The sequence below is a fragment of the Aptenodytes patagonicus genome, chromosome 1, assembly GCF_965638725.1.
Source record: "Aptenodytes patagonicus chromosome 1, bAptPat1.pri.cur, whole genome shotgun sequence".
Lineage (NCBI taxonomy): Eukaryota > Metazoa > Chordata > Aves > Sphenisciformes > Spheniscidae > Aptenodytes > Aptenodytes patagonicus.
Window position 1 is genome coordinate 43,930,569 of NC_134949.1, and position 26,797 is coordinate 43,957,365.

A 26,797-nucleotide genomic window follows, 5' to 3' on the forward strand; every position below is an offset into this window, starting at 1 on the left:
CAGATGGGACTCTTTTATGAAGCAGCTGGCCTTGCTCCACCCCTCTCTCTCGCTCCCTCCCTGTCTCTCTCTTGCAGAGGGGGTATGTTAGTGTGATTATGTTTTCAGTTGCTTTTCCAATGTAGTGTGTCTACGCCATCCAAAAATTATCTGGAAGCTTGACTGTCTCCAAATATGGGCCCAGATGTCCAGCTGTGATATGGCTTCCTTCCCCTGCCGGTGTTGCAGCTGCAGCCGGTCTCACCCCTGAATTAAAGAGAGTTATCAGGCAGCTCCATTGTATTCCTTTGGTTCTTTGGACCTTTAAACTTCTATTTAAAGACCAGAAGGCAATGAAAAGGGTGCCAGGAGGAGCCGCTGACACCCTGCCCTTTCTGAAATCCTTTTGTATGGTACCCTCAGCTAGATACCAGCACACCTCATACAGCAAGGGAGCTTAATTAAATTTTAACACGGTCACTGCAGCATTAAATGAGACGAGAGTATGTAAACATCGCTTTCTTCTTTCAGATGAACATGCTAATGAGGCTTCAAGAGGCAGCCAACTATTCGAGCGCACAAAGCTGTGACAGTGATAGCACCAGCCACCATGACGACATTTTGGATTCATCCCTTGAATCAACCCTCTGAAAGGGACAAACCTTGGTGGAGGATTATGGTAAAATCTGTTTCCACTAGACCACTGCCAGTATTAAAGCAGCAAGCTGAGGTCCCCGAGTGAGAATGGTGTGTTGTAGGTAGGCAGGAGACCTAACTCTGCAAAGTCAGGAAGAAAAATTGAAGTGGAAAGCTTGAATTAGTTTAATTTCAAGGCATTTCAATACCTATGGAGCCAAGTGAGACTCCATTTGTCAACTGGAAAGGGCCCTAGACCGAGGGCATCTAAGCAGATTGCACACGTGTTAGCCAAACTGGAATATTTTTTTTCCTTTTTCCTCTTTCTCTCGCTCTCTGTCTCTCTCTCTCTGTCTCTGTTTCTCTGTACAAGTTTACAGTGCAACTTGTTTTGTTTTTTTCCTTTAGTTTACCCTGAGGCGCTGCATGAACAATGCGGTCTTCTAATTCTCTTCTAACCTCTGTTGTGCCACATGGTGCTGGTCACAGGACTGCAGTGGTGTTTGCGTTGTACGCTACTGCCCATTCCAAAACGAGTCAAAGATGATGATAGTAACTCAGAAAGCACAAACAGTATTGTGTAATCACCAGAAAACATGACTGTGATATGCTGGATAAGTGCCAATTTAATTCTAACTGCCATGGTCACGGTGATGCGTTCCATCAAGTTTTTAGTACACAAGTCACAGATTTTATAAAGTTGTTTTTACCACAAAGGTCTTTTTTAACCACCTGCCCACTCCTTAACAACAGTTTTATACCAATTATTAACCAACACTGATTAAAGGCTTTTTAGGGCTTCATTTGTTTGAGCCTTTTCAGTGAAAGAAGGAACATTTCTTATGGTGCTGTCTCACTGCCTTAAAACAGATTTCTAGAACAGTTTTACAGTTGGTTTAATTCCTAAACCATTGGTAATTTACACTGTTTTTTTCTTCATTTACTAATGAGAGAACGTCAGTTAACACAATAGCCTCATATCTGTATATCATGATTTTTTAAAGAAATGGATAGGAGAAAGAACAGTTGCTATATAATATTTTTATCTTGTGAATAGATTGCTCTGCCTACCCTCAGAAATACACAAGGAACCCAAACCCACTTCCACTGCCACCTAAACGCTGAGAAAATCAGCTCAAATCCATTTGGTCCCATGGAATGGAGTTTTTGGAGGATAGATGTTTTGAATTCTTATCCAGCAGAGCTGGATGCACTTGATGCAGCATGAGCACAAATATATGGTTTTTTTTTCCTTTTTCTAGTTTTAGCATGTTGTTTTGATTGCTATTGTTGTACATGAAGAATTCAGCATAAAAGAACACTGAAGCAGTGATGTCCACTGTGGAAGAGGAAGAGTTTATACTGTAAAAGTGGGTTGGTTTTGCACAGTCTACTGGGTGGGTATTGTAAATATTGAAGAAAAAAAAAAAAAGAAAAAAAAAGCCTTGCACAAATCAAATTGAAAACAAACAAACAAACAAAAAAAATTGTATTTTATTCTGTTGGTGTTAAGAGATGTTTCACTTGCTGAGATTTCCTGTACGTTGCAAACAAATACAGAATGCAAACCTTAAAGCTGTTATTACCTGGTGTGTTTGTCCTGTACTTACAGTTGTTATGACTATGCAGGAACTATCAATGCTACAGTGAGCATGTTTCAATATCTATACAAAGCCAATACATTTTGGGGGGAAAAAATCTGAAAATGTTTTAGGTGCATATGTCACGGCAGGCTACAACCAGATTGCATTCAAACTGCTCAGAATAATCGGAAACGCTCTTTTACCACAAGAGGCGTCCGGTTAAAATAGGTGCATATAAACAAGAAGGTATCTAAGGGCTTTGGCATTGTGTAGACATGTACTGTACACCTCCATGGATGTTACCTTCAGGATGTGTATTTGGTGCTATTAACTCTTTGTGGCCACCCTGTGGTCACTCGCTGTAAAACAAAGATAAATCAATGCAGTTTCCAAATGGCACTGAGCTGCATCGCTGAATCTAGAGGTTCCTACACGGTGCTATCGCCCTAATAAAACTCTAACTGATTTTATGCATGTAGGATTCAGTCAGACCAACATCGTGCCCCCCAAATCTGGATCCATTTCTGTTGCGAAACGTCAGCACGTACACCTTGACTGACTCGAAGAACTAAAGGAAAGCTGCTCTTTCCTGTACCTGTGCTCTGAGCAAACCTGCAAATCTTTTCCTGCCATATTTAACACACAAACACACAATATCACATATACAAAACTTCCTGCAATACATCTCAGTGAGTCCACCTAGTTTACAACTCAGAAATTGTTTGTGAAACATTTGTCTGTACACATTTTATATTTTGTACATTTTTGATGTAACATATCATGTAAATAGACAGAAACAGTGAAATAAATCATCTGAAAAGTTTTGTAGTCTTTGTAAAGCCCTAATAATAAGTATTTGGTGTCATCGGACTTAACTGGATGATGTATTTTCTATTGGTTTATTGTTCCTCTAGCTTGTAAACCAGCTTGCGTATATTTTTTTGCAGGTGTGCGCACTGTATCTGTCTAAATTATTACTTTGCCATTAAAGTGGAATTATTTATTGAAAACACAGTCTGGTGTTTTTGCAGTCAGGACCACTTAATGGTTAGATATTATTTCAAATATAAAAACATATAAACAAAATGACAAACTGAAGGATGTAATTTTCTGTATTCAGCAGAACTAATCTCTGTAGAAGCAAAATTAAGTACTGTTTCTAGTTCTAGTGATTCGGTATGGTTTTTGAATGGCTCTTTCCATGGTGGGAACAGCTTGTGCAGTTCAGAAACAACTTTACAGTCTCCCCGTTCTCAAGATTATCTTCAAATACAAGGATATTGATTTCAGTGGTGATAAACCCATACAAAACTGGTGCCTTATTTTCAAACTTGAAGGACTTAAGGCTACTTCCTCAGCAGGTGTACATCAATACAATTTAATAGAATTCAAAGAAAGAAAGTAGAATTATGTTAGTCAGCTAATCACAAAGTTTGAGGCTGGAAGAGATCATTATGATCCTGCAAGTTGTAGCACCTCAGCTATAAGTCTCAGCACCAGGTCTGTACTTTCTCCTGAAATTGTCATGTCCCTGGAAAGACCTTTAGACATAACAGTACAGAGCAGAAGATCCAGCACCTCATTGCCAATGTGGCTAATTATTCACTGGGTGGGTTTGTTTTTTAAGGGCTTTATTTGCATTTAAATCTTACATATCTCTTCTTTTCAAGATAAAAATACCCCAAACGGTCTTTTCTTATGCCTTTTCCTCCCATACTAACAAGCCAACCACAATCAAAAACATCTTTTACATTTAAGTAATAGTCTTCCTTGCTTTTCTTTTTGATAAGACAAGCAGCTTGCTCATTCTTAGCTTTTCATGGTAAGGCATGCCTTTTGGACCTCAATGCATTTTTTGCAGGACTTTCTGACTAGTTTTTGATTTGTCCAAGTCCTTTCTGAAGTGTGGGTATGAGAACTGCACACGGTATTCCTGTGATGATTTTACTTTTGCTATAAACAGAACTAATATCACCTTCCAACTCCCACTTCGTATTTTCCCTGCTTAGGCTTCAGGGCTGACATTCACTCTCTAATTGCATCATCCTCCTGCAGGCTCATGTTCAGCTAATTATCTGCCAAGACCCTGACTTCTTTTCATGTTGCATCATTTTGAAATACTTTGTCCAATCCTGTCTGTATAAATGATACTCTTTGTTCCTTAGATGTATGATTGCAAGTTTATCTGTATTAAAACAGGATATTCAAATCAGCCCACCCTACCAAAAGATTCAGATCATTCTCTACAATCGGCATCTGTCTAATTTACCACTCCACCAGCTTCCCTCACTTCCAAAAACTGCTAACCATCATCTTTCTTCATCTTTCAGTTCGTAGGTAAAGGTAGTAAGTAATGTTTTGTCAAGAACAAACCCCTGTTGACTCCTGCTAGGACCCTCCATGATGATTTCTGTTTTACAGCTACATTGTTGGGTCACTTATGTCATGGATATATTCGTATTCCAGTTAATGTGGGTATGAATATCAGAATGTCATACAAAACCATGGGTATATAATATAGGAAATACATGACGAGTTACACGGCTCTTCCATCACTGTAGGTCTCTAAGGGTGGATTAGATTAGTTTCTGTTGAAAGTTACAATGTAGACCTGATCTTATACAGGAAGGGGAATAGACTACATGACTTTAGCGATCTCAGTGTGGCTTTCCTATAATTTAGTGCTGCAAGTCTTTGCACATTATCCAGCTGCCATTACTTAAGGAAAAAGGTATGAAATTTAATTGTCAAACTTGTTCTGTGTTTACTGTCTCAGCACATCTACCTGTTAGCCTTTATCTGGAGACCTGCCTGGTGAATGCCCAGGTTCCCAGGACAGGAACAGGAATGGGAACGGGATAGTGCAGCCTTGGAAAGAAAAGTGTTTTTAGCAAAGTACTTCAGACGTTGCTCTTGCTTACAAGAACTCATTTTTTATGCTATCATTAAATAGCCACTGTGTTTCTCAGCATGCGCTACTTTTTCTTGATAACTGAATAATGTCACACAAATTAAATGCTACCACTAAGTTTGGCAATGCAAGAGCTACAGATGCACTATCATGGGAGAAATGTATTGCCGGGTAATAATACCAGTAGTAGAAAATAGAATCTGTCATGAAAGATAAATTAACTAAGACCCAGGCCATGTGACCTTGCCTTTCTACACTAAATTGCATTTACTGTTCTTTGTTCAGTTGCAACCTTAAACAAACATTGATGAATAGCAATGAGTGAGCACATTGAATGAAGTAAGCCCTGTTTTTAGTAACAAATTTTATAAATGAAATAATGTTTTGCCTTTGTCAGTGTATTTACTTGTTCTGTAAGCAGTTTTTATTAAATCAGATTACATAATTCAGGAAATTAAAATGCATCTTGACAATTAAATGCCAAAGCTGAAAGAAAAGGCACCTGGCAACTGCTATGTAACAAAATAAAGCATTTACATGGTGACATATAACCAGCACTAATGATTTTATCATGCCATAAATGGATGGCTCTGAAAGAACAAAGAAGCAGACAAAATACGTATTATCTGTATGACCAAACCCCAAGGACTTAGTGAACTAAGTCATTTAAACTAGTGAACTCTATTTTAGCACTGATAATTCAATGCACCTTAAACACGTCCAGCTAATCCCGTGTTCTGCACTCTACAAGTGCAATGAAAAGACATACGCAGACTGAAAAAAGACTCTTCAGTGTGACTGCTAATGCAGGTAAGCTGTTCCACTCATGTAGGCTACATACAATAAAGAGATATGGCTTCTGTACAGCAGTCTCTGAGCTACCAGAAATAATTGGGTGGCAGAATGAATAATTTAGCTCCATCATTACCGCACTCTTCATATAACTATCATGATCTTTAGTGTACCCTGTCCCTGCTTATCCAGGTCAAGCTAATGGCACTGTATTGGACTAGTGGTACTGACTCTTGATTGTGGCAGGGGAAAGTCACATTGGAGGCAAAATCTTACATCTTAACTGAACTAACCTCACGGAGCAAATGTATTTTTCATCTAGAGGAAATAAAAAATATAAAAGCTATGTAAGAAAACTTTATTGTCCTATTAGTAATTGCTGTGATTAATCTCATTATTACTTAATGTCTTTGTATTACTGCTTTTGCAGTGCCAATTTGTCTCAAATACTTTATAAAGTTTTCTTGTAAAAACAAATTATCTTTCCAAGTGTAAAATTATACTGTTTATTTGAGAGCTGGTTAAGACCTTGTTTCAGACTACCAGCCTATTTAACAAACTATATCCACACACAGTAAATTTCATCTCTGTCTTAAGGGTCTCTGATGTTAAAGAACATGTTTAGTCTTACTATGTGTTCCAAGTAAGTAATGTTCTTTAATTTGTCCTGAATATAGTGTTAAGCATGTGAAGTGCTTTCCTAATTTAGACTTAAGTGCCTGCAATTCATTCTTCCATAAACCATTGTCTTTAGAGGATAAGATGGTCAACTAACTGCTGCAAGATTCAGCTGAACATTGTTTGTAGCAACTGTGCAGAATATTACACTCAAGAATTATAATTTAATTGCATGCTTAGACACAGCGTTCAGTAGGATGCCATATTGCCTGTTGTAATGTTCTCCGAAGTTGAATAAAACCTTCAGACTATGTTGCTAATCAGAATGGAGGGAAGCCTCCTCCTTTTCTGGAGTGGAGCAGCTGCTAGCAATAAAACCTGAGTGCCTGTTTGTAGCTGCAGGACAATAGAGAGGTTACTCCACCTAGAGGAATATAGATAAGCTATAGCTTATCCATGTTACAGGGCATGCTGGAAGAAATCTTTCATACTGGAAAAATATCAGTATCATTTAGCTGTTCCCATCCTTGCTGTATATCAGAATCAGTCAGGTAACTCTTATAATTAATCATAACATTATCTTACCAGGTGTCGAGATATTTATGGGTTTTCTGAACAGTAATCAAAACACAAAATATGGGGCTGAAACTCAATATGAACCTTAGAACACATATCCGTGCTTTAAAGGCCATGTTATACTGAAACTCTCTGCCTAATGATCAGGGACATACTATGGTGAGCAGAAATTACACCTATATCCACAGAAACCTCCATGCTTGCTCAAGAATGCAGAGTACTGTTCTTGTCTTTCCTCTGGGGGAGCAGAATAAAGAGAAAAAGCGGTTTCTGGTTCATTTGCCTGTTTACGCTCACAAAAAATCCCCTTGCTGCTGATTCTCTCCCCTCGGTTTTGTTAGCAGACCTGCTGAATATCAAACCACAGCTGGCCAGGAAGTTTCCAACTAACAAGGCTGTCCTTTGGAGCCAAAATGATGCACCAAAGAATATCAGAGTAAATAAACTTTGGATGTACCACAAGCAGAGGATATTTTTGGCTTTGTTTCCTGCCAGCTGACCAGGCAGCTGCTTCAGAAGCGGGATTACGAAGTTCTGCAGCTCCGGTGAAGTTTTGTTCAGGACCCTCAGCGTGAAGCTTCTTGTTGCAGGGCTTCAGCTCCTAGCTCCCCATCAGCCCTGAACGCTCCCACTGCAGCCAGAGAGGGTAGGGTTTCCTGGCGTCCCTCTGGTGCTGGAGAAATACCAATGCTACCCTCAACTCCCATGGAGGAGCACCTCCTAAAGCTGAAGATGGCCTAAAAACTGTTAGGAATTGAGGAAGATGGCAGGGGACAAAGCAGATGGTTGCTTTGATCTGTTCCAGAAAATATGAGCAAAACCACTTATACTTTCTGGAATGAAAGCATGGAGCATTTCTTTCCAGTAGAATTTTTTTTATAAGCTTTTACTGAAATTATTCCAAACACACAGAGGCATGCACACAGAGGAATTTCCCGTAAAGGTCGTTTCTATATGAAACCAGCTTTTTGGTGTTAACGCAGGTTCCTTAACAGTTAGTTTAGGCTGCAGTGGCAATGATGTTAGCTGCAGAGCTGGGTCGGATTTGCTTTGCTGAGCAGACGTTGCAGCTTGCTCTGGGAACTGCCATTCCCAAAGCAGGGAAGGCACGTGCTTAGAGAACTCCAGGCATTTGGGTTTTAGCCTTTTTTTTTTTTTTTTCCCTTGGCTCCTTTTTAAATAAGAAAATAGCTCCTGACACCATCACAGGTCTTTTCTCTCCCTCTGCCTTTTGCCCTGTCCCCTCTCTGCCCTTCTGTCATTTAGCACATCCCTTCTTCCTCTTTTGCCTTTCTTGTATGTGTTCCTCTTCTCACTGGTGTTCCTGTTGACACTCAGTTTGGCTCCCCTTCTCTCCCTGGCACATTTCACTTGTCCATCTCCTCACTACCCAGAAGACTGCTTGCTGCTCAGAGCATGCAAGGGCAGCATCATGTCCCTTTCTGGCTCTGAACGCCGAGCATATGCTGTCACAGCTGAGCAGTGTGCAGCAATAGCAATCCAGACAGCGATGTCCCCTCCCAGTCGCTGCCTGAGCACTGGCTGTTCTGCCAGTGCCACGGTAAGGCCCATTGCACAGCAGGACAGGACACCAGGTTCTGGGAAGAAGCCCCGTACCTTACCCACGGCAATATGTTTGCAGTGAAAAAGCTGAATGACTTGCGAGGTCGTGGCTCCTCAGTGCTCCCGTCCATTTCTGTATACCACCCCCTCTGCTGACCAAGAAATATTAAGTTAAAAAACCACCTTTCACTGTTTTTTAGTACTCTGCCAAAACTAAGTAGCTTGTATTTTGTAGCCTAGAGGAAGACTGTGGGGTGTAAGATGGGAGACACGCAGTCAGGTAGGATATAGGAAAGTGGGAGCAGAGGTTCCAAAACTCTTCTTCAGCTCTCAGACTGAGTCTTTTCAAAGGAGTTTTATTCTCTTTCTTTATTGCTTGCCAGAGGAAAAGAAGGATATCTGCACTGCCGCTTCTGTGACCAAGAAAGGTGAATTTTCACTGCAAAAAACGGTAGAATTTTGATTCAGTTTCAGAAAGTACAAGCAGAAACATCTCATCTTGAAAGCGAACCGAAGTCTCATTGGCAATTTGGAAGAAAATTAGAAATAGTCGTGTTACTATAGTGATATTTGTTAAGTAGTCTGGGCAAACACAGAAAACATTTTTCCATAGCTGTCACTGGAGTTACAATAATCAGATAATATTATTTAGTACTTGCTTAGTGCTTTTGAAGCATCATCTTGAAGTACTTTACAAAGGTCAAGACGAGCATTATTGTTAAGGGATGAATGGGAAAGAAATCTCATTAACAGCAGCAGAGTGCAGATGACAATATAGCACAGCTTCATGCATTGACCTGTGTCTCAAGATGCTGCTAATGAAGAAAGCCCTAGAACTGATTGACATTCCTATTATCTATCATCCTTTATTTGGGAGGGGGATGTATATAATACGTAGCCTCAGAACATTTTTTGAACTGTTATCATGTAAGATATTGCTTTCAATAACTGAAAAAGAAGATGTTGGGAAAGCCTTTTATATCCACATAATTGTTCCTAGGAGATATGAAACGTTGTTTTCTGTGAAAACATATGCAATCACATGTTCACATATGGAAAAAGGGAGAGAAAAAAAAAAATCACTGGACTTGGGGATTTTTGAAAAGTGGATTTCACGGGGCTGTTGATGTTACCTAAGTGTCTAAGGAGCCTGAATTGCATTTTCAATAGTGACTTAAGACTGCTTGAGTAGACTTCATCATTATTCCTTATAGTCTTTAAATTTATGGTAGTTTGTGACAGTTTTCCTCAAAATCTCTGTGCTTAGGGTAAAATGTGACAAGGGTAAGCATTTCAGCTTAGAGTCCCAACAGCATTTATGTCTCTGAACTCCAAATTTCAGCTCTCCCAGTTAGATGAACTTAGAGGCCTACATGGCTCGGTAGAGCAGAGATTTCCTGCGTGCCTTTGGGAAGCAGAGAAGATTAATCACCTCATATACTGTGATCTAATGTTATGTCTGCAAAGGAGATTTCCAGGCAACTGCTAGACATATATTTTTGGATCTCTTATTTTTAGTTTGATAACAGTAATCTTAGATATAACTTGTTTACGGACTAGTCTAGTTCAGCCAAAAGACTCCATTTTCTTAGGACACGGTTAGGCAGATGCTCTGGCAGGAGCAGCGGCTGCTGTAACTCCATTAAACATGCTCAGCCTAGCTTTTCTCAGGAGATGGCAGCAGCAGCATTCCTAAGATGGCTGCAATAATTTCCATTTACTTTGAGGGGCATGAGGTGCAAAGCAATAGTTGGGTGGGAAACAACTCCTCCTCCCCCCTGAAAAATCTTCCCTGCAGCTATGTGGAGTGCTATGCTTAGACACCTGCTATGCAGGTCTATCTTAGAAATACAGACCTGCAAGTGTTTCACGCAAAGTGAGTGATGGTTGAAGTAGTACAGCTAAAGAAATACTAGAGTTAGCTAGACCTTACCTGAACATTTCATAGGTAATCCAAAACAAGCGTTTCCTTTTGAGTCAACTGAACAAAGGCACTTTAAGCAATTCTGTGGCAGGGTAGCCCAATTGCATGTCACTGCTACCAACTTCCCTACAAATGTCCCCTCTGTGGATGAACAGAGGGCTGAAGAAGAAAGGTGAGAGCAGGCTGACAATGTTTGTGCTGGGTGGCGAGCAGGATTTCACTTTGCCATGGGAGATGCAGGGGAGGTGAGGGAGAAAAGAGCAGTGGGGCAATAATATGGCAGAAGCAGGCAGGGAGTAGAGAAGGCTATTTTATGTTTTAATCTATATGTTTTTCTGATGCTATATTGAGAGCACCTGAGCACTTATGTATAATGATGAACATCTGTTATGTCCTGTTTGTACTGTAATACTTCCCCCATGGGGAGGAGCAGGGGCAGAAGAACGTTTTGTTTTCTGAAGACATTTTCATTTGTCTTTCTTCAAATACATGTGCTGCTGTGAGACTGAAGAGGTCAGAGGTGGGTATCAGACAGCAGTAGGTGAGGAGCTCCATCGCAGCGCGAGGCTCCCATCGGGGCTTGCATGGGCAGGACCCACCCTGCTCACAGAGGTCTGTGCACCAAATGCACAGAGATGTTGAGGACTGTCTTCCTCTCAGATGTACAGAGTGGCTTTTTTTAATATGGCTTGGACACAGCTTCTCAAGCATTTTGATTATATCAATATGTTTAGCTTTCTTCTAAATGCTATGGAAAGCCTGTAGGGAGCTCCGAGAAAGGTTTGCTACATATGCAACATCCTGGCTTGCTGACAAAGGTAACTATAGTGCTCCGTGTTACCTGGGGTTTTCCAGAGCTGTGGACTTCATGCTCAGATATATCACAGGGCCTTAGTCCAGCTGGCAGGTGACAAAAGCAAGAATAACCATCGCCCTGCTCTTACCCTCCACTCTCTTTGCCGATTGTAATTTGTGTTCCACTTTAGCCTGCCACTTTTCATCGGTGCTTTGATCACATCCAAGTATGAGATGGTGTTGGTGGCAATGATATAATTACCTGTGACAAAAGATGAGCTATACGTGTTGTTCACATATGGTTGCACATGAATCCAGACCATCAGCTTATTATTCTCGGTTAGGGGAAAAAAAAAAAAAAAAGGGTCTCTGATCATTAATGTAATGGCTACTCAAAAAACTACCCAAAAAAGCCCAAACCACAAACAAAGAAAAAATCTAAACAGAAAATAATGCTGTGCTTTTTTCCTACTCAGTTCATTTGCCCTGGTAGGAATCCTACCTAGGGAAACAAGTTTTCCTACACAAAGATGATAACTTGTCTCAGATCCATAGCCAGTCCCTCCATCCATTTCTGCTGTCTTGAGTAGGCCGTAGGTTGCTCTGAGCCAAGAGCAGTGCCCACATACTGAGCGACCCTTAGGGCTGCTGGAGTGCATCAGCCAGGGCTAGATATTTAACGAGTTATTTCATTGTTTCTTCTTACCCATCCAAGAAGGCTAGCACATCCCAAGGGTGGCTACACAGCGCTCTGCCACCTAATGCTTACAGAGGGTGGAAAGGTACAGGTTTTGTGTAGGCCACAGCAGGAAACCTGTAGATTTTAGGTACATCTGTGACCTTAAAAAAATAAAATAAAAAAAGGGGGAGTGGAGAGAAAGGAGCTGCAGATAAACCACAGCTGCTTCAATGTGAAGAAACTTGAACAGTGTCTAAGTTATTTATTCATGTGCTGGGGATGCCAAGCAGTTGAATAAGGACGAAAAAGTGCGTTCCTTCAGAGAAGGACTTCCTCCTTTCTTCTCAATATTCCTAAAAGAGACAGCTCCTTGGAAGGTCAAGGTAGGTGACTTTTGAGGATATAATATCAATATGTTTTCTAAAATGATGTATTTTACCCCTGTCTAGAGCAGGCATGTCAGGGGCTCGTCTTGACACCATGATGTTTATGTGACAGCTGAAGAACTACCATTTAAGAAGGCCATAGCCAGGACTGTGATAGCAATTATCTGTAGGGCAGAAGGAATGGGAGAGCCTACAGAAGCAGAGGTAGTGTGTGGGAGCAGCAGTCCTTATCTAAAAACTAGGGAGTGTTTCTTTACTGCCTTTCCCATTACATCCTTCTGATTTCAAGTGGTTAATGGTGTGGAGAGGTGAGTGGTCTCTGCTTTGTTGTTTCCAGGTGGCACAGCTGGAACCTGCCTGGGTCTAGTTCTCTCACTGCAGCTGAGAAACAGAGGTTATTAGTAGCAGAGAAGGTTTTTGAGAGAATAGTTTAGAGAAATCTGAAGTACTTGCTGTTACAGAGCTGTTCTCAATTGTCAGGATATTTTACATTCTTTTCTGTCTTTAGAAGTAAAAACTGAGCAAGGGAACAAAATTATGTTTTCATGTGTCCTCTTCCCACCTAAAGTGGTAAATTGTAGGATGAGGAGGAGTGAGTGAGCAGCTGTGTGGTTCTTAGTTGCTGGCTGGGGTTAAACTATGACAACTTACTAATTGCTCCCCAAGGTCGGAGCTATTGATACTCCTTGATTATTTAAAGGTGTGTGAGATGGATGAGTGAACCTCTAACGGAAATGTTCAACATTAAGAGTTTACAGTTAATTTTAGTGACTGTGATAGATGAGAGCCTGACAGCATCTAGGACTATCGCTGCTTATTATGATTATTAATGACCTGGAAACAGGTTGAATTTTGAGATGTGTGCCCAGGCAGCCAAGAAGGCCAATGGCATCCTGGCCTGTCTCAGCAATAGTGTGGCCAGCAAGATTAGGGAAGTGATCGTCCCCCTGTACTCATAGAATCATAGAATCATTGAGGTTGGAAAAGACCTCTAAGATCATCGAGTCCAACCGTCAACCCAACACCACCATGCCCACTAAACCATGTCCCTAAGCGCCTCATCTACACGTCTTTTAAAAACCTCCAGGGATGGGGACTCCACCACTTCCCTGGGCAGCCTGTTCCAATGTTTCACCACTCTTTCAGTAAAGAAATTTTTCCTTACATCCAACCTAAACCTCCCCTGCCGCAACTTGAGGCCATTTCCTCTCGTCCTATCACTTGTTACTTCGGAGAAAAGACCAACACCCACCTCGCTACAACCTCCTTTCAGGTAGTTGTAGAGAGCGATGAGGTCTCCCCTCAGCCTCCTTTTCTCCAGGCTGAACAGTCCCAGTTCCCTCAGCCGCTCCTCATAAGACTTGTTCTCCAGACCCCTCACCAGCCTCGTTGCCCTTCTCTGGACACGCTCCAGCACCTCAACGTCCTTCTTGTAGTGAGGGGCCCAAAACTGAACACAGTATTCGAGGTGCGGCCTCACCAGGGCCGAGTACAGGGGCACGATCACTTCCCTACTCCTACTGGCCACACTATTTCTGATACAGGCCAGGATGCCATTGGCCTTCTTGGCCGCCTGGGCACACTGCTGGCTCATGTTCAGCCGGCTGTCGACCAACACCCCCAGGTCCTTCTCTGCTGGGCAGCTTTCCAGCCACTCTTCCCCAAGCCTGTAGCGCTTCATGGGGTTGTTGTGGCCGAAGTGCAGGACCCGGCACTTGTCCTTGTTGAACCTCATACAGTTGGCCTGGGCCCATCGGCACTGGTGAGGCTGCACCTCGAATACTGTGTTCAGTTTTGGGCCCCTCACTACAAGAAGGACATCGAGGTGCTGGAGCGTGTCCAGAAAAGGGCAATGAAGCTGGTGAAGGGTCTGGAGAACAAGTCTTATGAGGAGCAGCTGAGGGAACTGGGGTTGTTTAGCCTGGAGAAAAGGAGGCTGAAGGGAGACCTTATTGCGCTCTACAACTACCTGAAAGGAGGTTGTAGCAAGCTGGGTGTCGGTCTCTTCTCCCGAGTAGGAAGTGATACGACAAGAGGAAACAGCCTCAAGTTGCACCAGGGGAGGTTTAGGTTGGATATTAGGAAAAAGCACTGGAACAGGCTGCCCAGGGAAGTGATTGAGTCACCATCTCTGGAGGTATTTAAGAGACATGTAGATGTGGCACTTAGGGACATGGTTTAGTGGGACTTGGCAGTGTTATGTTTACTGTTGGACTCGATGATCTTACACGTATTTTCCAACCTAAATGATTCTATGATTCTATGTCAACAATTGCAGGTAACAGCATTACTTGGATTGTAATGTCTGGAAATGGTCGCCTCGAGACTATGGAGGTGATAAGATCTTCAGAGGGTTTAAAAAAAAAGAAAAAAGAAAGGGTACATAATGGCAAATGAAAAATGCATTAGCAAATGTAAGTAATTCAGCTTTTAATAAGCACATGGAATTATTCATACACTTGCTAGGTTCTCAATTAATTGTAAACACTTGACCATCTGTGAAAAACCTCTGCTTACTTCACAGTGGTGATTCAAAAGGCATATGTATTGTTGGGAGATCTGAAGAATGGAATTGAAAATAACACTTGGGGTATTCTATGAATAAATACTTTGCATTCAGCTGGTATGATGATGATCCCAATTCAAAAAGGGTAGTAGAAGAAGAAAATTATTAACAGTATGTGAGTGGAGGTGAGATAGCCAGGGAATTCTTGGGGAAGAAAAGATCAGTAAAAGGGTATAGGCATATCATAAGCCATGAAAAATAACAGAGAACAAAAAATTAATGCTTTTAATTTCCTGTTTCTGTACTACAAATGGGGAAGGAGGAGGACAACCAGTGAATCAAATTATGAGTTAACAGCCTGACGTTGTTGATAGGCTGAATGCATTACACAAACACAGCTGGGCAAAGGAACTCAGCCATGAGCGTCCAAGGGTTACGATAAAGAAACAACAACGTGTCTGAAGAGAAAAGGAGGTTGCCAGTTGCAGTAGGCCCGCGTACAATTATGAAGTAAACTGCTGAAACATGATGGTCACAGTCCCCACAACATGAACACTAGCACTAGACATTTAGCAGAGTATTGGTTTCTATGTCTTTTTATTGGTTCTGACTGAAAATGACTGGCCTACCCATGGCAAGAAAGGGCAAAGCGAGACATGAAAACTGTATGTTTTACTCTTACTCTGGAAAGCATAGCAAAGCACAGCTCTTATACAGCCCTGGGATGCTGCCTGGCACGTTAAGGAAGGCAAAGCCTGCATGTGTCTCCACCTGCTGCTCTTGGACCATGTGCTCTGTGGGAGAACTGGTGTCTCAGTGGAGATGGTCTCCTGCACTCTTCATACCCCCCACCCCCGCAGCTCACCAGAGGAAAGATAGCTAAAGATGATCAAATCTCTTGTTGCTATGACATGAGACTTTTGCTTTTGTGGCATAGTTGATTTAAAGGGGGAAAAAAATAAAATTTAGTCCAACATTGATAACACAAAGGCAGCCAGGACTCACACCACCTGTTTTCCACTGGTGCCTTTGTGTAGTGCTCTACTGGGTAGACTTTGGCAGCAGAAATGCACATTCCTTGACACAGCAGGTGGTTTTAGCCACAGTCTTCAACTTCGTTTAGCTGTTATCGCAGAAAATCAAATTCGCTATGACTTTGTGCATGTAATATTACAGCAGTTCACCTTAATTAGACACAGAAACTAACTTTGGACTCCCTGTTGTCCTTCTGGATAGCAAGATGAGCCAAAAGTCTTGTGTCCATGCTAAGTATTTGAGATTTTATTCTACCAGTTTGCTCAGTGTGGGTATGAAGACTCAGTGCAAGCAGAACTGACTGCATGCTGGCTCTGGCTTGTTAAAAGTTTCACAAATAAGTGATAACAACAAAACTGTGGTGGACATTTACTTGTGCTTGACACAAGCTCATGACTTTAAAGAACAATTATCAGTTACTGGACCGATTTAGGCATTCTGCCCACTCTGCAGAAGAGCTTTCTCTTCGCAAAAGTCTCTTTTTCAAGCATGTACTCATAAACTGTGACCATGCCATCTCTCATCTTGCTCATTGAATAAATTCCCAGGATCTTTTTCAAGAACTGTGGTTTTTTTACTCCTTTAAACCATCTCATGGTTATACTCTGACCCAATTCTGGTTTATAAACGTCCATCTTGAAGTCTGCACTTTGGAACTGGACAATCTATTCCAGGCAGTGGCATCAGTGCCACCTTCTAAATCCATACAATTTACCCTGCTCAGTATTACCTTGTGTGTGCAATTCTTGTTCATATGTTTTTAAACATGTCTAGTATCATTCATGTCACTGTTTATCTGAGGCTGAGGTCCTCTGGAAGGGTCTGGAGTTACTTGGTTTGCCCCATTTATTCCTTTTAAAGTTATGAGAATTTCTCAAGTAGTCTAAGCTTGCTAAAAATTGCTGTAATCAGTGTTCACGCAACTCTTTTGAAAAATTCTTGCATACAAGAATTCTGTGTTTTGTAAATTGCTCCTATTGAATCCCTGCTGTTTAACAAAGTCCTAAATTACTCCGGGAGAGAAAGTATTTTCTCATCGTATGACATAATTATACTATTTGTCATCTTTTCCTACTGCAGATAAATGTACTTCTATGTTCTGCCTTGTATCTATGATTATTGACAATTCTACCATTTCTATTAATTCTTAGAATTTTCTTTGTTCAGTCTCTGCTTTATGAACTTATAATTAACTCAGACTTTCCTGCAATAGGCTGCTTCTCCTTTTGCCTTCCTTCTCAGTGTTCCTCCATTCCTTGCTTCTGATTCATATCTGTCAAAATATCAGAAAGGTCTTATCTTGTGAATATGTCTATAATATACCTACAAAAAGACAAATATTTCTAATTTATATATAGATATATACATATGTATACACAAAACAGACACATAAATAATGTTTTTATAAATATTATTTTATTTGCATATTTTTCCACTTCGTCTCTTAACCAATTTTTTTCTGCCATTGTTGTTTTCATCTAAGTAGAGGGATTACAGTTTCTGGTGTTGATTTTAAGTTTACAGTAATGTTCACATAGTTCTGTCAAATTACTTTTTCCAAATGATTCATTTCCTCTACTTTGTTTTCAGTTTCAAGAACACTATTCATTATCAATAATATTTTTATTTCTCATTCTGTTTGCAGAAAGCCAATGTAAAAAGTTATTATTACATCTGTACTGTGTGATCACATCCACATGACCACATAGATCACAGAAAGGCCCTTTCTGTGATGCCAAAACATCACGTTATTGCAAGTTTCTGGCTCTGTGATCCAAACCCTATTTATCTGTCAAGATGAGGCCTAATACAAAATTCCTTTGTTTTGGATGAACACATCTGACTTAAGACATGAATGTACATAGATAGGTTAGTATTGGCAGTGTCATGCAGAACAAAAGCCCTCATGGTAATGCTTTATTCCCTCATGGCTCTAAGTTATCAGTAGATGTGTAAGATGGTGTGTATCCTGTTCTCTAGTCTGTTTTTTTATGATCAGAAATGAACACCAATTACAGCTTTAAGTCTTGGAATAATTGATACCTAAGAATCCAAGACACTGTGTTTCCCAGATACGAGACCAGTAATTTTTGACCCTGTCAAAATTCTGCCCTTCAGCCCACTTAATTCATCTGAAATTGGATCTACCTGATAGTTCTAGCAATGCTGGCCATGCACATGTTCCCATGACGCCTCAGTAATACCTGCTAGCTGAAATGTATGCCCTTTAATGAGCAATTCTGATTCCTTTTGTTCATTAATCAGGTCCCTGATACTGCTCTATAGGCAATTAGAGATTTTTTTTTTTGCTCCTCATGTGCTTTGATGTCTTGATTAATTTTGTTCGCAAACCTTATTTTGGCACTCAGTTCCTCTTTTCATCTTTTCCTTTTTTTGTTAAATACCTTCAGATTTGTTTAGCTGGACTGTCCCCTCAGAGGTAAGTTTTCATTACATTGACATAGATTCCAGCCAAATCATATAACCCCTTTATCTTGTGGAAGGCTAACCAAATGCGCTAGCAGAAGAGAGACCATCAGCCTTATAACAACTACCTAGGCAAAAACCAAGCAGACAAAAAAAACCCCTAGTGTGTCTCTTCAGGTGATAGTGAAAGACAAATTAATTCCAGGACAACCACCTGTCTGTGCTCTTCCTTCAGCCCACTTCCTAATTTCTCTAAAACAGTCTTTAAACCATGAAGATGCTATAGTGCAGCATCATTAGGCCACCATCTTCAGTGTATCCTTATTACTGATTTCACAAGCCTATTGAATCTCAAAGTACAGTACAGGCTACATTATAATGTAGAGGTACCCAGCCGGCCTTAAATGAACTCACTTGGTATTACAGTCTGCAATGGCCATAGCCCTAGAAGTGTAATTTACTGGAGAAGGAGGAGACAATTAGTTTTCTTTGACTTTGCTGCTTGCTTTCCTGCTGCCAAGACTCAAGCAAGCCTGACCTTTTTTTTTCTTCTTCTTCTTTTTTTGTATCAGTTCTGAAAACTGGTTCTGATACTGCAATATCTCACTGCAGACCTGCCAGTAGCTGTACTTAGAGAGTGGCACCTTGTGTCTCTGCCTCAGGGAGATAGCACACCATCTGCTGTCTCTTTGTCCTTTACAGGATGTTCTCTCAATTCTGTTTGGGGGAGAAGGCTTCACACCAAACTACATTCAGATCTGCAAACTTGTTTTAAACATTACATCCTTGAACCAGAAATTAATCCAGACTATTACTTGAAATCTTTGTTTTAACAAAACACTGTCAAATTGACTATTCTTTCTTAGAAAAAAACTTACACTTTGGAAAGTCTGTTGAACTTGACCTGGAACTTCAAACAAACAAACAAACAAAACCAAACCAGTAAACCTTCAGTCACAGCTAAGTTCAAAACAGGCTGTTTTGAACAAGACTGACTGACTTGTTTGGATAGTTGGACCTCTTTTTTATGGGTGTGCTTAGTTTTCCTATAGCTCAGAATTGTTCAGATGTGTCTTATTTTCCCATTTCTTTACAACAGCTCTCCTTCCTGTTTGGCCACCTGGCACTCTACAATAACAGCTGCAGTTATCCTGTCAATCACCTAATGATCTAACACATGAAATCTTTCTATTTTCCTCTTTGTTGACCAGAAAGCAACCATTCTTCTCTACCTCCCTGTCCTGGTCCTGGTTTTCTCATTTCCATTGTCTATGAGTCACAAACCTCTCTCTGTCATTCCTCAGTGGCCAGCTCTTTCTCCTTGGAAACTTCGTCTTACCTTAAACTATATCTCATCTCTACTTCTTGTTCTAATTTACCACTCTTCTGGAACAGCCATCATTTTGCATTTTATATACAGGAAGTTTCTTCTGGCTTGTGGTAGGAAAAAAACCACAGCTCGTCCATTATCAGAAATAACCACTGTTACTGCTTTTGATTTCTGAACTCCCTAGTGAATCTACCTGCTAACCACATTTTTAAAGGAAATATTTGAAAAGATATAATGAATCTGCATGCTTTTGCATATAAACTAAGGACCTACCTGGTGTTATGAAGAATATCTTCCTTTGGTTGTTCTGTTTTTATAATTCATCAGATGCAATATCTAAAATTAGCCAGTGGCCACTTTTAGAGGAAAAATTGCTGGGTTGGTTAGATAATATCACTGAATTGTAATGCAAGGAAATTTCTAAGCTCTGTGTGAAATTCCATAACCTTGACAAATCATTATACCCCAAAATATTTTGCAGGGGTTTCCAAATGAGTTAAATAACAAGCATGTATTATAACTGATACTTTTTCAGTCTCTCTGTCTACAGCAGTAACAAGTAATGGTAACTATGGAAAATATTTTAATGATATAGACAGCTGGATAGAAGTCATCAGCTAATTTCCTGTTGTCATAAATGTTTTTACATGATTTCCAGTTTACATAAGTTTATTATTCCATTACAACTTGGAATTAATAATCAGATGAAGCAGAAAAAAGTCTTAATAAGTATATATTTGAAGGGATAAGAATAAATCTTTGAAGACAAGAAAAAACATTGTAAGGACATTTATGAAAGAATGTAACATAGTTAAGCATTCAAATCAGTAGAACTACAGGAAGAATAAGGTGAGGTAAGTAAATAGCAGCCAGGATTTAAACTCCCTGTTGCACCTCTTTGTATTGCAAAAGCATGATAGCACTGATGTGGAACAGGACTGCCCAGGCTTACTAGCTCTGAGGATTCACCACTCATAAAATTTTAATAACCTTTATAACATGCAGCTTTTCAGAGATAAAGAGCCTGGCTGTAAAATTACAAACAGTCTTTGTGGAGTAAAGGCTAAAAATGCAGAATAGCATCTGGACTAAGATGAGCTAGAAGAAAATACACATGCTCACTTCAGGATTAATCAGGAGACACTGCAAAAATCTTGGCTTTCAATATATATTAATTGGGGGAGGGGAGGTTGTTGGGTTTTGGTTCATGACACTCATCTTCACAAAACCTGATTCCTGCCAGGTCCCCCTTTGAAGCACAGAGGTTATTTTAATACTCTAAACCAGCCTCTGCTTCAATTATTCATATGTATTCCATATAAATTGCACTTGAAGGACTTGTGCTCTTGAAAACAGAAGCTCTTTAGGATAATTTCTTAGCCCTGTCCTTCATGATATATGTATATTCATAGTTCTTTAGGGTAATATTTTAGCCCTATCCTTTGTGTTATATGCATCTGCATAGCTTTAATTCAGAAGTAAGAGATCAGAAAACCAGTTGTAGCTGTGAGGACAGTGATTAGGAAAAGGGGGGGGGGGGGGGGCCTTGGCAGTGTGGAGGTAATACAGGAGGCAATGTTGAAAGAGAAGACAGAGAAGAAGAACCAGAAGAATGGAAGTCAGAAGGAAGCAGGGACACTGGTGAGGAAACTGGGAAAGGCAAAGCAGATGACAAAGCACAGATTTTCACCAAAGATGCAGGTGGGAGCAGTCAAATGCTGGGGGAGAACCTGGTCCCACCAAGAACACGCCTGCCAGCAGAGAAGCTGGAAGGGAAAGGAGGAACGAAGCTGGTGTCTGAGAGAACGGCGCTTGCTGGAGGCTCGCAATTGAATGAAAAGTCTGTTGGCAGACAGCAAGTCTGTGTCGGTGCTAGAAAAGGTCAGCCAAGACATAAACTCTTGGGTTTGGTATCAATTCATTGCCTCTCTAAGAGGGCCTGACCCTCTCTTTCTGTCCTGCAGCTTTCAGCATCCTGAAACTATAGGTACTACTCTCCATATGAAGGCATTATATAAAAACCATTTTTTTTCCTGTTCAGTCTCCTACAGTGTGCCAGGTGGCATGGAAGGCAGAAGAGTTGCACAAAATGCCCCTTTTTATATCAGGCAGCATTTAAATCATGCTGTTCGTTGAGTGTGGCCCCGTTCCCACTGAAGTCAGTGGGTGCTATTGAGCAAAGGTACCATGATGAGATTAGGCCTTATGCTTTTGAGGCACTGCCCCGTTATAGTCCACACCTCAAATAGCATCTTCCCTCTAACAAACAAGCAGGGATGGATGGGAGCAAGCTGCTTCCCTGGCTGTTTCCTCCAGCACTATTTTATACCCACCGTCTGCCCACCCATCTGTTCAATCCCTGTTACGAAAACTGAAAACATTCCTGCTTTTTAAATGGGTGAAAAATGCCTCAAAAGGGGAATAGGTACTGTGAGATCTCCATGAAATTACTGCCATGCTTTTCCCAATTAAACGAGATAAAACCAGGAAATTGTGAAGATTTTTATTTGTTGAAGGATACGGTCTTTTCTGAGCATTTTGTGAAAGCGACATATTTTGTCAAGGATTTATCAAAAAGCCAGTGATCAGCTCTGGTGCCACTCAGTCTCCATTTATGGACTCCTAGGCTCATCTTGAAGTGTTTAGTGGAGCAAAGCTGCTGGCTGATGCTTCTGGGAGCCTTTGCCTGTAGAGTGAGCTGCAGAGCTCAAACCTGAGTCCACAGAGCTGCCGCGAATGTTGGGAAGCCACCAGCCCTGGGGAGCACTTCACAGCCAAACTCCAGGTAGTGGCACCATCAGTCATTGGACAGCTCTGGCCCTCTATGGACCTGGCTTTAGCCACAGGAGCTTGTGACCAGGCCCTGGCTCACAGCTACCTTGAGGATGGCAGGCTGGTCTCCTCCTGACTTGGGAAACAAGGACAAAGCAGAGCTCAAAGGGGGCAATGAGGGACAGGGAGAGCTGCTGCCATGGAGGACCATTCCTGGACTCCCAGGCCCCTGTACAGGCAAGCCCCAGTGGGGAGCAGTAGGGCTTGGTGACCCGGGGTGATGTCTGCTTTGATGTATTATCAGGGGCTGCCTCCCTTAAGAGGGGACCACTCCTTGCAATGACTGAGGCCAGTGCCTTAGGAAGGCATCTTCAGAAAAGCTAGCAGACGATGGCAAGGATCCCTTCTTAGTGATGCTGTGGTCATTCTGTAAGCTGAGAAAGGAGAAGGGCTTTCAGGTCGGAAAGCAGGAAAGGGATTTTCTACAGCAGCCAGATAAGGAGGTCCATTAGGAAGCTCCTTGAAATGATGAGGTAAGGCTACTTGGCATAGTGCCACGGTTTGGAGAGGCGTATCCAGCCGGCAAAGACTCAGCAATGCTTCTTGAGTGGTGAGGGAACTTACTTGCTTTTAGATACAGTCATAAGGATCACCTTTAAATAATCGAGACTCCTAACCTGAAGTCTTACTTCTGGCTTTGCAAGTAGCTGGGGAATAATATTTGCGACAACTCCAAAGAGAAAACTATAGCAGGAGCTAGGTCTGGCTATGCATAGGGAGTGGCTCATTATGTTTTATGGCCCCTAATTTTTGCTTTTCTGGTAATTAAATTAGTTTATTCATCTACTGTTCAGAAAGGGAAAAAACCAAGTAGACTGAAGACCCTCCCTGTGACAGGAGGGGACACTGCTGCTGAGGCCACCTTGGCTTGTGCACAGATGAAGATGGGTGGAGACGAAGAAGTGCTTATGTGAAAACAGACCCAGCTGGAAACAGCTTCTAGAAATCATGTAGTTCAGCACTGTGTTTGCCTTATTATAAAAGTAACCAAGTTCAAGCAACATCTATCTCATACAGCATCTTTATAAAGTGATCTAGTCTTAGATGGGGATCTGCTACTAGTCACAACTGTTCATTTTCATTTAAAAAAAAAAGAAAAAAGATGCTTGCTGTTTGCCAGAGTGGGCTGCTGCTGAACTTTATCTTTTCCTGACTTTTTATAAAGCCAAGACAGCTAAGCACCCTGGCTGTTTTTCATGTCGTGACTAATGCCAGCTAGTTTCACTGAAATCAAGGTTTATGAAGGAGTTTCTTCAAACGTTCCCGTTTGAAGCTTATGGCTTAGGCTCTTATCTGAGGAAAAGGAGTCACACACAACACGGAAGTGAATTTTAGCTTGAATTACTGAATGTGGATTCAGATTCCAATAAAAACTAAGTCACTGGAATTTGGCATATTTTTAAATGAGTTTCAAATCAAATTTCTTTCCCTCTGTTGATGATCTTTTCCACACAGAGAGCATCTTGCTGCATTAAAGAAAAGGCTTATCAGCAAACAATGTGTTGCAACAAAGACTTAGCCTTTTCCACTGGGCTTGTCTCCAATTAGAAAAATAAATATTAGAAACAGCTGAGCAGCTGCAGTGAGCAGGAAAAGATTTAGACAATTTTCTAGCTGAGATAATATTGTCTACCATAAAATTTGGGGTGGTTGAATACTTCCTCTGGTACAAATGGTGCTAATATTCATCTTAAAAGATTGGCCCAACAACAATTACCTTCATTTTGTGCCTTTTATAGACTACAAGTCCCACTCTGCAGTGCTTCACAGTGCTGCAGGGCAGAAGACAGCTTGCAAGATGTGAAGTTGAATGTTGGGAACTGTAGTCTGTGCACAATATTAAAGGTTATTACAAAAGTCCTGTTTTCTGCAGGCAGACTGCAATATTTTTGACAGTTTCTAACCTTCAGTTTGCCTGATATTTCAGTCTTCTGATGCTTAGTTAAAAGCGAACATTCTTCTGCAATTTGAACAGAAAGTATTTTACAAAAACAGGTGAAATAATCGAGTGTTTCTTAGGTGATGTGTGAACTTTTATTTTTGTAAAATTAATTTCTTGTCAGGGAAGCAAAAAGAGATGGAATAAGACAAACTACTCTTAAACTTTGTGCAAGGAGCCTGTGGAATACATGGTTCAGTCAAATGTATTTATTATTTTCTAAACTCAAATATCCCTGCAATTCTGTCTGAGCCTACAGAAAGTATAGCTGGCCAAAAGGTGCTCCAAATACTAGAACAGAGGGAAAAATAGTGGGGATTTGGGAAATCGGAGCCTGCTTTGCTGTTTCTGATTGGTATTTGGACACTGAAGTCAGGGTGTCCTCAGTACGCCCGTGCCAGGAGGCCAGGCTGGTGCATGCCAGCCCAAGAAGGACTCTGGCTCCCTGGTGCTGAGGCCACTTCTTCTGCCACCCCTGCTGTTCCCAGACCCACGCAAAACTACTGCTCGTATCTGAGTCCCACATGGCTCGTGTAATCTGTAGATATTGGAGCTCGGCAGTCATTACAGACCTGGAGGCATGGAGTTTCAGTCCCAGGCTCTGGGGTGCATTATGGGCTAAATGAGATCTTGCACTCTGTGGCTAAGACTGTAATTGCCATTGTCAGTACTGTCAGGCTGCAGCTGCCATCCATCTCCAGTATATATAAATATATGTGCAGAAGGTAGTAAAGAAAGTCTTAATGTGCATAGAGGAAAAAAAAAATAGCTGGAAGTCTTTAAAGAAAGAAGATGTGTATTAAGATAGAAGCTCCTGACTCCCACAGCAAATAACAGGTTTTCAAGAGGGTTTTCTTTTCTCCTTTGTTGGCAGCCACTTTGTTAGATAATTGCTGTGCTCCAGCCAAATGATACCGCTACGCAGCTTCTGGAGATTGTCTGGTGCTTATTAGGGCAGGGAGTTTGTCCATTTTATAAGGGTTGCAGACAAAATAATAGGAAACTTCTAGCATTCTGTCTTTACTGCTGTGCATACTATTGGGACTTAGAAATCAGTTTTGCTGGCAAGATGTCTGTTTTCTAGTATCTAGCACAAGAGGTTGTGCTAGAGATGTATTTATTTTCTTCTGGAAGAGAAGGGTTCATTAATTTTCTTTGTAATTAAGATGGGATTTCTCTATTAAGAATGTGGGAAAGGGAAGGAGCAGTGAAGTAGTTTTCTTCTAGAGTAGGGGACTATGCAAGCAAGTATGGAACTAAAGTGTTTTTTCTTCTTCTCACTGGTCTGCTGCTACTTATAATTGTGATGGAGGAGTACAGTCTACCTTCTTTCCCCAGACACTCTGAGAGGTTTTATAGGAAGTATGTAGTGTGGAGGAGGACAGGCCATACGGTTTGTTTGCCAAGTTGAGACATGAAATTGTAGAACAAAACAAGTTGCAGCTCTTTGCAACAGCCTCCTAATAACTCCATGACACAGTGGAGAGGGGCAGTCCAATATCTCTTGTAAGACTATTTTAATCATCTGGTCCAAATGCCAAAGTAAATCTCTACCAATTTGCCAACAAGCTTGTTTAAATGCAAGCGGTGCTTAGTTTGCTCAGCAGAATGATTTAGAAGACCACAGGGTGAGGCAAATTTGTCACTTTTTGAAATTATGACAAAGTCTGGTACAGTAGCTCCATACCCTGACAGGATGCTGAGGGTGCCAGCTCTTATTAAGCTCCTGATCCATCCCTGAAAGTGCATTAGGGCAGAATTTCCTCCACTGCAGAAAAGCACTGGGACCACAGTCTGGATTCAGCTGGTCACCTGAGACTTTTGTCTTCTTGACTCCAGGTCAAATCCTGAGTCCTCATATAATGCATGCCAGTGTGATCTTCCCTTGTCTGGTTACATAAGGTCACCTGAGAACCCTTTTTATAAAATGATATGTGGTAGATCACGGTCAGTGGCTTCCTAACACAGTTTATAGACTAAAAAGTTAGGGATTTAGTAGGACAAAGGATCTGAACTTCATCTTTGAGTGTATTTTTCTGAAAATGGAAGGTATTTTCTTCATTCTAATGTCGAAAACCAGCCAAAGTAACTTCCTTCCGATGACAGGTCATTAAAGTTCTGATATCTAACGTTAAGCTAGCTACCGTTGGCTCCTTTTATAGGAACAGGTTCTTCTAGAGAGCGATTCATCTCATCTGAAGAAAGACATCTAAGGTAGGTCAAATGAATTGCTCTTTGGAGGCAGCTATTTTTCTTCCTTGACTATAAAGGGAGCTTGGGATGATA

At 41.1% G+C, this 26,797-nt stretch overlaps 1 protein-coding gene across 10 annotated transcripts in view; it reads left to right on the top strand.

Moving 5' to 3' along the window:
- Positions 1-3,208, top strand: part of NAV3 (neuron navigator 3) — a 576,126-nt gene extending 572,918 nt beyond the window's left edge. For 9 of the 10 annotated variants that reach the window (XM_076333407.1, XM_076333424.1, XM_076333396.1 and 6 more), the window contains one exon: positions 511-3,208. In XM_076333407.1, coding sequence (XP_076189522.1) covers positions 511-630 — 120 coding nt within the window. In that variant the 3' untranslated portion in view covers positions 631-3,208. The remainder of the gene's footprint in view (positions 1-510) is intronic. The other variant, XM_076333369.1, reaches the window with a different exon arrangement.
- The last annotated feature ends 23,589 nt before the right edge of the window (positions 3,209-26,797 follow it).